This window comes from Pantherophis guttatus, chromosome 1 (genome assembly GCF_059756535.1).
Source record: "Pantherophis guttatus breed Tessera chromosome 1, ASM5975653v1, whole genome shotgun sequence".
NCBI lineage: Eukaryota > Metazoa > Chordata > Lepidosauria > Squamata > Colubridae > Pantherophis > Pantherophis guttatus.
This window is the reverse complement of record NC_142063.1, coordinates 152,843,534-152,858,721: the sequence shown is the minus strand read 5'-3', so window position 1 is coordinate 152,858,721 and position 15,188 is coordinate 152,843,534. Positions and strand designations below refer to the sequence as shown.

Sequence of the window (15,188 nt, the reverse complement as noted above, 5' to 3'; positions counted from 1 at the left end):
AGCCGGCAGGCAGCAGAAGTAGCCTGCAGTACTGCATGCTAACCACTGTGCCACCGTGGCTCATAATAGAAAGTCCTAAACCACTGCAATCACAGAAATTCCAGAAGAAGGGAAACGTACCGTCCTTCCAGATGTTGCTGTATTAAAACTCTCAACACTCCCAGCCCGCATATGCAATATTTAAAAGCATGTCTAGCAACCTCAGGAACCTCAGCCACATGGCCTCAGCTAATGCTATGTGGCTATATAGCGTTATCTAAACTTGGGATAATCTAGAGCACAGCCTTAGGCATAGAAATAACAGGAACCTCAAATGCATCTTAGTTCTCAATCTCTAAATTTCAATGATAGCGATCAGACAACAAAGAGAGGTGCGTCTTTTCCCTATGGTCTTGGATCAATTTTATAGAAGGAATCATTTACTAAAATAAGTGATTTCGGGCCTGGGATTGAAGACTGTGCCAAGAAAGATGTTTCCAGGCTAAGGGGAAAAAAGGCTCATGTCATAGTACATTTATAAAAATACAGATGTCACTTATTTTTTTATTTCCATTTGAACATCAGTTATAGATAGCAGATGTTAGACTCTTCTGAGCAGCTTCTCAATTGTTCCATCCACACGATGGTAAAATACCATATGGACACTTAATACATTGAAAGTAGTTTAGTCACATCACAATTCCAGAAGGGATCATCACTTTAATACAAAAGAAAGAGTCAAGTGAGTGAAGGGGACAGTAATATCAAGGTAGAATCATGTGGATTCTTAAAATATACTCATTTCACACTTGGGAAAATCCTGGAACCAAAAGATGAAAAGCTACACAAACATTCATTAAAATATTGCTAATATTTTCAACAAAACACTGTTTTAATAAAACCCAGGCAATAAAGAACATATATGGTTACCTGGGCACAATTCTCTCTGATGTACACACATTCTATTCATCTCAGCGGACATGTGTGCAAATGTGCATTAAAGTAATCCTTACAGTTTATTATGCATGAGAAATATAAAGCATTAAATGGAAGCTAAACAGCCACTGCAGGAAATTTAGGAAGGCTTTAGGTTAACAAGTCACTTGACTAAAATCATCTTGTTGCCTGCCCTGTGACTTTGCTTGCCTTCTACTAGCGTGGTCAAAAACTCCAGCTGCCTAGCTAACAAATTGAAAGTGAATCTTACAGCTACATATGCAATAATTCTTGTAGCCATATTTAAAAGGTTTTGTGTTGAGCTTCTCTTTTTTCTCGTCAAAGCCACAGTTACCCTTTTGCTACTAATGAAGAATACTGTAGCCCCTTCAGAAGATTACAGCCCAATCGTTGGGGATCTTGCCACAGGATTCCTATAAACCAACGGCTGTGGATTATTCAGACATAGAGGGTCCTTTGCTTAAACATTCATGAATCACTAAAATGCATTCAGTATATAGTCAGATCACCATATAATTAATAAAGTGACTTTTCTATTAAAGTGAAAGGATTTCATTAGGTTTAAATCTAGTTTATAGTATAGTAATTAGAATGTAGTTCTAGAATTTGATAAAGTAAAATTATCTGCTAAATTATTGTTTTAAGGGCATATATTATATAAATGTGCCAACTAATTTTTAATCTTCTCTTTGGCTCACAACTACACTGAATTACCAATAAACATTATTTAGAACTTTGATAATTATATAAATAGGCTACAATACAAATGGAAGAAAATACAAGACAATTCTTTAGCATGGTAAATTCTTTGCATATAAAGAAGCAAATAGCTCATATACCTAGAACTGAACAGTTATTTTGCTGGAAAACTATTACATGTAATTCCTTTTCCCTCCCCCACCCCATTTAACAGTAATGTACACAATCTACACAAGTGAATTTCTAAAAAATACATCAATATTATAATCTGTTACAACAACTCAGCTACTACTATTCCCCTGATATGATAGTTAAAGGGATATACATACAGCTAAACTACTTGTTTGGATTTGCTTTCTTCTTTCTTTTCCATATATTAGAGAAGCATCAATAAATAATGTTTAAATAACATTCACCATTTACCATCGTTCCTAAGAATCTACATTTTAAAAATGTTTTTCCCCAGCTTTACCTGGGAGCTTTATCACCTGTAAACTGGTTGTCATGTTACTTACTACTTGATAGAAAATACTTACTTCTTAATAGAAAGAACAGGCCTCTTACACTCCAGTCTGAAAAAATGCGAGAATCTAACATGCTGGGTAAATTTATACTGATTTCAGTGGGTTTTAAAAATATGTCATACGGGGTTGGCCTTGTCCATTTAAATTAATACAGAGTAAAGATATGGACTCCAGTATTATGGCTAATGATATTTCAATAAAATCAGTAGAATCAATGCTTCTGTACTATACCTGAAATGGGAATATTGGTCTAACATCTACCAAGGATTGATCTAGTGAAGCCCCTTTGGTATTAATAGAGCTTCAGAAGAGCAGTTCGTGATAGGAAACACCTGGAATGCTTACTATTGTTTATATATTTTCTTTATATACATATAAAGTGTATGCTGTGTGTTTGTTCTGTTAAAATATGTCTACACACACCATACATCATCACACTGTACATATAGTGCAGATTTCTTAGTTAGCTATCTTAATATAATTTGCTTTTGGGCAAACTAGAATTACCAGACCTAACTAGTTGAATGATATATTTCAAAATAATATGTTTATCCTTTGGTAAAATAATAAATCAGTTCCTATATACTTTTCAATAATCTATGGAAGCGGGCACTATTGTTTTTAAAGAGAGGGTCTCAGAAGAATCAAACACTTAGAAAGCGATCATCTTAAAATGTATTCTACAGAACTGGTTAAAAAACAGCCAGTACTGGAAAAGAGCGCTCTAGAGAAAAACTACGGTTCAACTCATATGGATTACAGATCTTGCCCCAATCGTTCTATTTCCTCAATCAAGAAGTCAATATCCGACTTGGAGGCTGCAGGATTTGAAATCACCATTCTGAAGAAGTTGACTTTCTCTCCCTGAGGCTGATATCCAACCATTGTGGTACCTGTTTCCATCATCAGAGCTTTGATCTTGGGTGCCACCTTGAGATTGAAACAAGAAAGAAAAAAGATTTGGGATTCTGATCTCCCTCTGAGGGAGAAGATTAGCACATCAGCAAGGAAGCAAGGCCTGATGTAGAGAAAATACAGAATGGACGAAGAAGGTATCAGTATATCTGGTGGGCAGTCTTTCAATGTTCTCCTGAAATTCTGGTATTTGCAAAGCCAACAGAATGGGAGAATGCCAAGATATGGAAGACAGCACTGATGGTGCATTGTTGCTTTTATTTTTAAAGTTTCTATAAAGTATAATCAAGTTACGAGGTTACACAAAACCTTATGACCATGTACTTCAACCATATTATTTCCCCTCCTGACAAAAATTAATATTAATTAGAATCATGGAGGACCTCACCCCAAACACGGAGACAGTGTAAGATATTTTGGTAGTTGGGGCAGAAAATCCACCTAGCAATGTGATGGCGAACCTATGGCATGTGTGCCACAGGTGGCATGCGTAGCCATATCAGTGGGCACACGAGCTCAGCTCTGGCACGCATGCGCGCACCGGCCAGCTAATTTTCAGGCCTTCTGGGCCCACCAGAAGTAGGGAAACAAGCTGTTTCCTGCCTCCGGAGGGCCTCAGGGGGTGGTGGGGAAGGCCCGTTTTTTGCTGTCTCTACCGGCAGTTGGCAAATGGGCCATTTCTGGCCTCCGGAGGGCCTCTGGGGGGTGGGGGAGACTGTTTTCACCCTCCCCAGACTCCTAGAGAGGCTCTAGAGGCTGTGGACAGCAAAAAAATGGGCCTACTGGGCCATCGCATGCCAGGGGGAGGGTCACGGGGGTGAGTCACGCATACATGCGTGGGGGCAGGGTGTATAGAATTATGGGTCTGGGCACGCGTGTATCTGACCCACCCACCCCTTCCTGGCACTTTTGCAATGGCAAAAAGGTTAGCCATCACTGACCTAACAGATTTGGTGATGGTAAAAGTATATAAATAAACAAAACCAACAATTCACTGGTTTTTAATGGTTTTGACAAACGTTTTGGCTACAAAATTAAGAAAATAGAGTCAGGGCAAAATAAGCAGAACCTCATTCCTAATATAGATGAACTAAAGTGATTATTGATTTGTAATTCAATTGGATAATTACAGATCTAACTTTGTAATATCAGTTCTGTTGCTTAGTTATTTTTCAAACAATATTTTGCATTTGGGGTTATATTTGAGGCATATTTAAACCCAAGTAAGTAAACTCATTACTAAACAATAATGGAATTCTCATTCTGTCTCATACAAGAGGCCCATTTTAAAAGAAACAAGTGGCTCTTCATTGAGCATATGACTTTCACACTCATCTCCAGTTAACATACCCATAATTTGCTGGATACCTACATAGTAGATCTACAATATTTAATGCTTTCTACATAGAATTCCCTGGAAGAGAGTTTGAAGCATTCAGAGCACACAGACCATGTCTTGCTTTTTTGAACTGCCCTGAAATAATCAGACCGCTGTTGCTCTTCTGCCTACATCACCTAAGGACCAGGAACCATTTCAAAGGTGTAAGTGGAAAGAGATAGTTGAGGGGGTCTCTAATCAAGCTCTGTAAACCAAGCCAACAGCACTGAATGTTTTCAAAAGGGCAGAATCAGGAGGGGAAAAGAGAGATACTTGTCATCCTGTCATTCCTTGGAGGTACTCCAGACAAGTAACCAATACCATGAGTATACAAGATTACAGTAAGAAAATCTTGCAAGTATGAAAGCAGTTCTCTCCTCCCTTGCCTTCACTTTCCAGAGAACTAGAGAAGGTCCCTTCTGAGACACTTCCTTAGCCTTCATTCCTTCTGTGGGCTGATATATCTCTCTAACCTGATCACTGGCCTGCTAGTGACTCTTCCTCCTGCGGTCTCCCAAGATTATTCCCACAAATGATTACACACCCCACACCCTCCACGGCTTGAAAATTAATGAGGGGTGATCCTATGTTATGAATTTACAAGACAGTGGTAGGACATTTGGAAGGTGTGAAAAGTTTGGGAAAGTTAAGAAAAATCCGGAAATATTAATCTGAGAAGGAGGAGACACAGGCCTTGCCTCCAAATTGTTCAACTCACTTCCATTGGAGCCTTTCAATCTTTCTGTTTTTTTAGATGCTGTAAGGATCTTAGTTTATATAATCTGTTTTTTAAAGCAATTATTTCATTTTTTTACATTGTTTATCTTTGCAATGTACAATGAGTCAATGTATTGACTCAGAAAATCTTTTTTGTAAGTGTTTTATAAAAAATAAAAAAAATTACCCTATGTAGTTTTTCTCTTCTTTCCTCAGAGTCTGGCATCCCTCTGAGACTTGACGGAATGTACCAGAAACAAACGTTTGTGTGTTCAGGCTATATATCATAAAACGAAATAAGCAAAGATTTTAAAAAATCACAAAGGCAGTTCATTAATGTACTCATCAAGAGGATTAATTTTCCTTGCTTACACAGTTACGGTACTTCGTTTGCCATGCCTTCTGATTTTGTCCTTCAAAGTTTAGAAGAACGGAGCAAAAAAAATGCAAGTGAATGCACCCAAAAGCACTTAGGACATCACTGACAGACAGGCAATTTGCACAGGAACAAATAGAGATGTTTTCCAATTCATCACCACCGTCTTTACCTTTTTCTCCAGATTATTCTCATAATAAAAAATTCATGGAAAATATAAACAGTCCATTTGGAATGCCACCTTTTGATTGACAATCCTGTTCATGCCTGACCATAACCTTAAGACAGGGATCTCAAAATCCTGCAGAGGCTCAGTCAAGCAGAAAGCCATTTCAGCTAGGATTCAAACCATTGAACAGCATGTTTTCCTTTACTTAAGTAACAAATAATAAGCAGGCCGCTAGACTGGAACAAAATACATTTCAAGGCTTTAGTGATAACACCTTTTTCTAAGGGTTATGAATCAATTGAATTTCAGCGTTATGTACCTCACTGGTTTCAATTGATTTCATATTCTTCACCTGTCTACCAGAGATCAAAGAGATAAAATAACAGTAAATTTTGGGCTGGATGGAAAATTTTTCTATTGCAAAAATGTATAATTTAATTGAAAGTATTTTATGGTCCACAACTTACCTCTCCTTCAAAAACCATCTCAAACTCTTGCCTGTTTTTAATTTTATTATAGAGGTATTCTGACAATTCAAGACATTTGTTGATTTGACTTTCGAATCCCACTGTACCCTATTTTGAAAAGAGGGGGAAAGAAATAATTCAGTCTCATATTCTTTCTGCATCCTCTAAATAGTTTGGAGAGTAAATCGTGGAAATTTGGAGTCAAACGGTGTATTTCTTTTGTGAACCAAAGCTGAACAGCAATGAAATATGGAATATTTGTAAATGTTGTATGTATGGAACAACTTCATTTTAATGTTTTAGAGTTGTCCATATTTAAAAAAGAAGTACTTTGGCCTTTGTGTGAGCAAAGTACCATTTTGCTACTCATTTGCTATTCCCTTTTTTAGGCTTTTGCATGAGACCCCCCACTTCCACCCCCAAGAAGATATGGCTGGTAAAATAAGAGTAAGCAATTATACACAAAATATAGACAGAATAGGAATTATGGTGCAAATTTCATGAATTGTTTTGCTTAGGTATTTAGAAAACTGATTTCTCCTTTCCCCAAGCTGTTTCACCTGGGAGATATCAATATTTAAATCAACAATTTGCTTATGTTTTCTAAGAATTTAAAGCTGTATTGAATAGGTTGGAATTGACATCTGGTTAAGCTTCTATAGAAATGTTCTGCATTTTGCTCATTATTTACCTTAGCTTTCCACATCAACCAGAATTTGAATATATCCACATGGCGTCCACATTGTATTGCTTTGTCTCCAGTGTCATAGGTGATATCATATTGCTTATCTTGTTGAAACAGATATCCTGCACACATCTGGTTGCAACCTTGAAGTATACCCTGTTGTAAAAAGCATGCCTGTTGAACATACGTCAAGCAAGAGATAAATGCAGTGCTACATGCATTAAACATTACTGGGTATGTGTTTGCTTAAGCTTTTAAAATTGGTATTACAATTAAATCCTCTTATTTTTTTGAGTCAGTAGAAAATCCAGAGACAACACACTCCATCCTGCAGCCCCATTTTTCTCTCTGCTTCTTCTAGCAGAAGAGATCCTGATTCCAATCAATCCCAGAGGACCTCACAGCACAAAAAATCCAGTTGGGAAACACAGATGTCAATTATCCATATGATATTTTACTTAGACCCCAAAGTCTGCCATATAGTCCTGAGAACATATCAATGGCCCCTTATTTGAGTCCACATGTATGGTATGGGAGCATTTCTTAGTCAAATGCTAAAGACCCAACATCTAAGAATGAAGACTAGAGGAACAAACTCCTCTTTTCAGAATCATTGTGGTTAACTATGCTACCGTCATAGTTGTGGGCACAAACATCTACCACCAGGAACCTTAATTCCACTCACTGCAATTGACACTCAGGAGTGTTCCAACAGGAAAGGAATTTTTCCTTTCCCATTGGGAAAGGCAGCTCATATAGGGTAGATTAAAGAAAATAGAGGGAGGGAGCATTCAATTTATGAAACAAACCTTTTCCCGAAGAAGAATGGCAGAACACTGCAGTAGGACTCCCATCATCTTGTGTGGATTCCATGTGACAGAGTTGGCTCTGCAAAACAAAGAAACATGTTTAGAAGCCATGGAATCGGAGGTGGTGATTTCTTATTCTCTAACATCAGGTAGGAGCAGTCTGGCGCCAGTGAGATCAGGGTAACCTGCACATCCACAATGGAGGTTATACCACAACTAAAATATGTCAACCATTGTCAAATGGACTAATTAAAAGTCAATAACCCCATAATTAACACATTTTATAAGGTTGGATAACTATTGGCCTCCCGAGTAGACCAAACCGAAAACATAACAAAATGAATTAATCCTACTTTATTATAAGGCTATAGTTTGAAAGCATGCAAATACGAGTAACAATAGCAATAGCACTTAGACTTATATACCACTTCACACTGCTTTACAGCCCTCTCTAAGTGGTTTACAGAGTCAGTCTAACAACCTCAGAAGAACAGAAGGCTGAGTTAACCTTGAACCAGTGAGACTTGAACTGCCAAACTGCTGGCAGTCAGTATTCAGCAGAAGTAGCCTACAATACTGCATTCTAACCACTGCGCCACCACGGAGTAGATACATAGGTATCACTTTGGTGGGAAGGTAACAGCATTCTGTGTGCCTTTGGCATATAGCCATGCTGGCCACAATAACCACGAAAGTGTCTTGGGACAACAGTGGCTCTCTTGACCAAGAAACGGAGATGAGCACCGCACCCTAGAGTTGGACACGACTCGATAGGGAAACCTTTACCTTTACCTTACAACACGGGTGTCAAACTTGATCATGTCATGGGCTGGATCATGATGTATCACAACACTTTTTGCCTTTGCAGAGCCAGGGTAGGTGTGGCCTGCACATGATGTATCTGACCCACAGGCCCCCAGTTTGACAGGCCTGCCTTAGAATAGCAAAATCTTGCAATTCTAAAAGGACAAATCTCCCATTGTCTCTTTTTATTGTCTGATAAATTAGGGTGGATTTTTTCTAAGTTTCTTTCTTTCTTTTTTTTTGCCTGTTATTCAGCTGCACATTTCCCCCTTTTATATAATCATTCCCTAAGTGGCATCTCTTCCCCTCATTTCCCAAGATCATTTGTAATGATCGGAGCATCCTGTAATCTTATGATGGCCATTTGAGATCTTCCTAGCTGGCTTCCAACAAGCAAAGTCAGTAGGGAAGCCAGCAGTGAAAGTGCTGTTGTCATGTGATTGTCATGTGATTTTTCACTTAACAATTGCAGCAAAAAAGGTTATGAAATCAGGTGCTCACTTAATGACCACACTGCCTAATGACAAATGTATTGATCCCTATTGTGGGGAAGACTTACAACCATTAAAACATTCTCAGAGACTCTTCCCATCCTGCTTACAATCTTTTTGGACTGTTGCCTTCTGGCAGAAGACACAGAACAATTAAAACTCGGACCACACGTTTTCTGAATAGTTTTTATCCCAGAGCTATAATTGCACTCAACAATGAACTAAAGGGCCACCATCAGTGAGCTGTTGGACAGCATTACTTGGTCTGTTGTGTGGATGTTTCGGTGGTTTAGCGGTGGGGAATTTGGGATGGGTGGGTGGCTATTTGGGGATTGTTATGTGTGTTGGACCTGGTCTTTGGGTGTTAAGTGAATTTCGTTGTATGTACATGTGTATACATGTACAATGACAATAAAGTTGTTGTTATTATTATTATTGTTGTTGTTGTTATTGTTATTGTTATTGTTATTAAGTTGAGCCTTATAGACGTTCTTTGGGATTATCTGTCAACACTTGAGCCTGGTGGCTCAGCAGACTGATAGCATTGTGATTAACACCAGCTGTCTGCATCTACTGTAAGCTCGAATCTCACCAGGCTCAAGGTTGACTCAGCCTTCCACCCTTTCTAAGGTAGGTAAATTGAGGACCTAGTTTGTGGGGGCAATAAGCTGACTTTGCATAAATATACAAAAGTATGAAGGCTATTGTTTAACGCATTGTAAGCCGCCCTGAGTCTCCGGAGAAGGGTGGCATATAAATCAAATTTTTAAAAAAACAAAAAACCCCACACTTCTATTCATTCTGGAGGAGCTAAGAAGAATGAATATACATCGAAATGGTCCCACCCCCATCCCCCCGTCCCCCAGATTCAGCTGGAGGAACTACAGAATAGCCAGATGATCCTTAGGTTTTCAAGAAGGAACCATTGTGGATGCATTTCTAAATGTGGATATATTTTTTGCAAGAGATTCTGGGTGAAAATACAAAAACTGAAAATTCAAGAAATATACCGATACTGTATCTTATAAGAATCTCTCTTAAGCATTTTTTAATAGTATAATGACTAAATATGACTTTGATCGGCTGGTACTTTGAGGAAATGAAAATTGCCACACTGCTATTAAAATTGTGTCCATAAGAGGGCTCTCTCAAGAATTAAATTAGTGTATCAGTTTACCAGCTGAAAACTGACAGTAATTAATTGGCATTCATTATACCATCAGCTTATCATTATTGTCTCTTAAATAGCAAAATTAATCCTAAAAGAACAGCTGCCCTGAATGTATTATCTATCCTTTGGGCAGCTTGTCATATTGTTTCCTCCACAAAATTAAACTATTTCAAGGTTCTGCCACTTGATATGCAATCATAATATGTTCATTTGTCAACATTTTAGTCTTAGTACTGCAGCAACTTAGCACCAGCTAGGTCCAGTGGTGGGTTTCTCGTCTCAGTAGTGGTGGCAGCGGGAGGCTCTGCCCAGATGTCATCACGGACGCTCTGCACATGAGCAGAAGTGCCGCACGTGAGCAAAGTGTGCGCACACTCCCAATTCTGAACTGGTAGCGAAGGTAAGTGTAACCCACTACTGGGTAGGTCCCCAAATAATTCTAGTTAATTATGATCTAGTGCAGGTTGAAGACATTCGTGCAGCCCATTTTTCTAAGGTACGTTTATCCAATTCAAATCATGGTTCACATATGCCACTGAATACAATATTCATAATTACCGTAGATTATGCGAAACAGAGGTTGCTGAATTATAACCAGCACTGACAAGATGGCTGAGAGGGCGATGGGGGAGGGGGGAGGCTGGAAGTTGTAATTCAAGTCCAACAACATTTGAGAAATCTCTTCCATTCTTGTTGGAGGTTGGGGGAAGAGAATGCTTATGCTGATATATTTATAAAAAGTCATTTTTCCCCCCTGCAGAATTTTAAATTATGTACCTTTCTATACCATTCAGCTTGTGACGATGCTTTCTAGACATCAGTAACCCACCTCCCCAGGCAGCCTGGAACAGATGAGAAAAATTGGTAAACTTCGGGAATTGAACTGGGAACTTGAAATATTTTTTAAAGATACTTAATTTCAGCAAAAAACTCACTGTATTAATTCTCCCTAAAGAAGGAATGGTGGACCTATTTTCCACAATCTTAGCCATGCAACAATTCGCAGAGCAATGCAATAATTTATTTGTATTATAATGCTCTAATCAATACATCACTACCAGAGGTGGGTTTCAGCAGGTTCTGACCAGTTCTGGAGAACCAGTAGCGGAAATTTTGAGCAGTTCGGAGAACCAGTAGTAAAAATTCTAACTGGCCCTGCCCCCGTCTATTCTCTGCCTCCCAAGTCCCAGCTGATTGGGAGGAAATGGGGATTTTGCAGTAACCTTCCCCTGCCATGCCCACCAAGCCACGCCCACCAAGCCACACCCACAGAACCGGTAGTAAAAATTTTTGAAACCCACCACTGATCATTACTCAAAAGCCTAGCTCATTGGCTGAATTCACATGACATGTCTGATTTATGGGTAAATGACGTACATGATGATGATCCTGCAGGCAATCTAGGAAAACATAGTTTTCCTGGTTGTACTGGTTTGTTAACTGCCTTAGACATCATTTTTACAGTGATTGATAGGTTTTTTAAATTTCCCGCTTTTAAAAAAAAAAATGAGGGAGGGCAGTAATTGTTATTTTAATGTGGTATGATCAGTAGAAATCTTAGCCTCCTCTCAACTGCCCTGTTTAAGCAAGACACCCACCCACAATGGGTTAAAAGAAAAAAAAAACCCACTAAAATAATCTGACTGGTGTTGACTTATTTGCACAGCTGTTCTAGTGTCTCATCTCTGTCTAGAAGCTGACAGAGGAGTTTAAATTGCTGAGTAATTAACATGTGATAGTTCTGACATGATCCTATCTTGAAATGATTGGGATATAACTTTGCACAATACAACTGATTTTGCTAAGAACGTCATGCAAGCATGGCCATTTTGTTTCATGGGCTTTATTTCCAAGTAAAATGGATTGGGATTATGCAGCCCTAGTTACTTACATCCACATGGAGCCAAAGATTATACTTATCACAGATGTCTGCTATCTCTGGAATAGGATCAAAGGCTCCATAAACAGTTGTACCAGCAGTTGCAGTCACATAAAGGGGAATGTATCCCTGTAAAGAAAAACAGAGAAGAAGCTCTATTGTGAAATACATTTTTTTTTTCAAATAAGATTCACACTAACTTAAAGTACAATTGTTCCGAGTTCTTTTTAATTGTTGCATGTTTTTTCTTTGACTTTTCCAAAGACACTAAAGGAGATGATGGAAAAATATCTAATAATTACAATCCATTGTAAAGGCAGAATGCTCTGGAAACACATTGAATAACCACCAGCATTGAAGAAAACTTTTCAGAGAATACACATTATCATCCTTTTATCAGGACACAAGATTTTTCTGCATTTGCTTCAAATTAAAAAATACAAGGTCTTGGTACTTAACCTGAGTCTCTCGACTCCCTAGCTTCCTTTACATGGCCCTCGTTCCTCTCCACCGTTTTAGTATAAGAATATGAAAATTAAACATAGCCATTTTAAGGCTACATAAGATGGGGAAAAGTGCATTGGTGGAGAAGGAATCAACTGAAAAAAATAGATGGGTTGAAGAAAAAAATTGGAAGTGGGGATTTCCTCTGGATGACACTGCTTTTTACTCTTACCACATTAGATAGTCCTCAGTTTACAACCAATCATTTAGTGGTGTTCGAAGTTACAACAGCACTGAAAAAAGTGACTTATGACTGATTTTCACACTTATGACCAGTGCAGAATCCCGAAGGTCATGTGATCAAAATTTGGACAATTGGCTACCGACATATATTTATGATCACTTGCACTGATCACCAGTTGTAATCTTTCCAGTTCGATAAGCAAAATCAATGATGATGATGATATTTATTTGCTACTGATCTCATTTCAAAGCAATTCCGGGCAACTTACAAAAGTCAATGGGGGAAGCCAAATTCACGTAACAACTATAGTGATTCGCTTCAAAACTTTGGCAAAAAAAAAAGGATGTAAAATGGGGCAAAACTCACTTGCTTAGCGACAGAAATTTGGGGTTCAATTGTGATCCTAAATAGAGGACTACCTGTATACATCTTATTTTCTGTACAATCCAGAATATCTAAATGCGACCTTCAGCCAAATTTGTGCACTCATGATGTAAAGCATGGATGTACAACTTCTACCGACATAGAGGTCGTACCGTACTTGGTTTCATATCATGCTGTACTGAAGATCCTGGGCTTGAGGTAGTTCAAGAGTACATTGAAAGGTTTCCAGCAGGAGATGAGTGAGCCCTGACCACATTTTTGACATTCCTGAAGTAAATTGTAACCTTAAGAACGAGTATGAGATGTACAGTAAATATAGCTGCTCCTTTTCTTTTAACTAAAATTGGTGATAAATCTTAATGGAAGTGAAAACTATTAAGAAGTTGCCCTCATGAATCTCACTGTGAGACAATTGTAATAATGATACAATTGGCAAAGAGAAAATAGTCACATGAGTCCATTCAAAGAGGAATGAAATATACAAAGGAAGGGACATTACTATGAGAATTCTTGTCTTAGTTTATCAGTATTCTTATAAGGTGAATTGGCTAAAAAACAATTATATGTTCTAATCTTCAATAAAATTTCAAGAACCACACAAGAACTTTGTTGAAGGATCAGGAGAATTTTTTCCAAGAATTTGATTTATAACATGGAATGCGTTCCCTGTGGAAATTCACATGTGGAAGATGGAGAAGGCCATTTATGCTGCTTAGTGGTTATGGAGATTCTCAATCATCCAGCTCATGATTATCCCAAAGGTGCTTTTTCCAAAAGGCAGCTGGGCTTCCTTGTTTTCTTTTCCTTTGCAAACATTTCACTTCTCATCCAAGAAGCTTCTTCAGTTCCAGTTTATGCTGCTGAGCCTATTAGTTCTTATAGTTAACCTGCCTTTCAATGTGATGGATGAAGAATGCAAGCTGATACACATTTATTTAGAAGTAAGTGCTACTGTGTCCAAATTGTAAACATGTTCTAAATAAAATAAGAAAATTAAGTAGGAGATCTTTTCCTCTTTTTTTTTTTAAAAAAAATACCTTTTGTTTGGCATCCAGGATTTTGGCTTCTAGATCAGCAGGTATTATTTTGCCCCTGCAACCAAAGTGAAATGTGAAAGCCAAATCTGACATACAAGAAAGAAGAACGAAAAAAGGACTAAACAGAAATGAAACAACAGTAGGGCATTCACTGATGCTGTTATTATGTCCTTAGCATCGTTCCAACCTAAACATAAACACAAAGACACCCAGCTAAAGACGTATAAATATCTCACCTTTCATTGCACTTTATTAAAATCACATTTTCAGTACCAAATCCAAGCGCAGCTCCAGCTTTCTTTATTGAATAGTGACTCTGAAACAACGATCAATAGATAATGTTAATTTGCTATGAATGCTTTTGAACTCCAAAATGCTAAGGAGGAAGAAGGGAAATGAAACAAAATAGACTTAATCTCTCCAGAACAAGGCAGATGACAAAAATCACAATATCCAGTCATCACAATCATGTTAATTGAAATTATTGAGCTCACATGTTCTGAGGTAAAAAGGACCAGTTTAGGCACTGCAGCCATGCCTTTGGTTTTGACTTCTGGGAAATATTTATAACGGGCAGCCATGATGCTATACATATTGGATATAGCGCCACCTATAATGAGAGGACCCAGCAATAGAATATTAGAAACGTGAAAATAAGAAGTCTGATACAGTTCTATGACAAAGGTATAAACGGTATTCATGAACTATGTTGCAAATGTAGCCAAAAAAGCATCAATATCCAATGAACCAATAGATAAAAGTTAATGATAATTACCTCTGTTTTTACTCAAGGCTAACTCTCCCATTTTATGAATATTACCTTTTTTAAGGTAATTACCTTTTTTAAGATAATATTTGCAAAAACTTCAAATTCAACAACGTTCCTCAGGAAGTGGAGAATAAAATATAGTTTCCTGAAATCTCTGCTTAAACATTCTCTTGGGACCAATAGAAATTCTATTGGTCCCAATTGTTTTGTGTTGTTTTGGATATTGTCATGGTTACACACAAACAAGAACATTTTTACATTTCTATTAAAAGAGAAGCATATTAGAGAAG

The 15,188-nt window shown here is 37.9% G+C and overlaps 1 protein-coding gene across 3 annotated transcripts in view; it reads right to left on the bottom strand.

Annotated features, from left to right (window-relative positions):
- Positions 1 to 513: 513 nt before the first annotated feature.
- The window catches only part of GAD1 (glutamate decarboxylase 1), a 57,251-nt gene continuing 42,576 nt past the window's right edge, over positions 514 to 15,188 (bottom strand). For all 3 annotated transcript variants that reach the window (XM_034427221.3, XM_034427231.3, XM_034427239.3), the window contains exons 8-17: positions 14,624 to 14,739; positions 14,366 to 14,445; positions 14,130 to 14,184; positions 12,033 to 12,149; positions 10,919 to 10,983; positions 7,676 to 7,754; positions 6,873 to 7,022; positions 6,182 to 6,289; positions 5,357 to 5,446; positions 514 to 3,089 (exon numbers count right to left, since the gene is read on the bottom strand). In XM_034427221.3, coding sequence (XP_034283112.1) covers positions 2,916 to 3,089; positions 5,357 to 5,446; positions 6,182 to 6,289; positions 6,873 to 7,022; positions 7,676 to 7,754; positions 10,919 to 10,983; positions 12,033 to 12,149; positions 14,130 to 14,184; positions 14,366 to 14,445; positions 14,624 to 14,739 — 1,034 coding nt within the window. In that variant the 3' untranslated portion in view covers positions 514 to 2,915. The remainder of the gene's footprint in view (positions 3,090 to 5,356; positions 5,447 to 6,181; positions 6,290 to 6,872; positions 7,023 to 7,675; positions 7,755 to 10,918; positions 10,984 to 12,032; positions 12,150 to 14,129; positions 14,185 to 14,365; positions 14,446 to 14,623; positions 14,740 to 15,188) is intronic.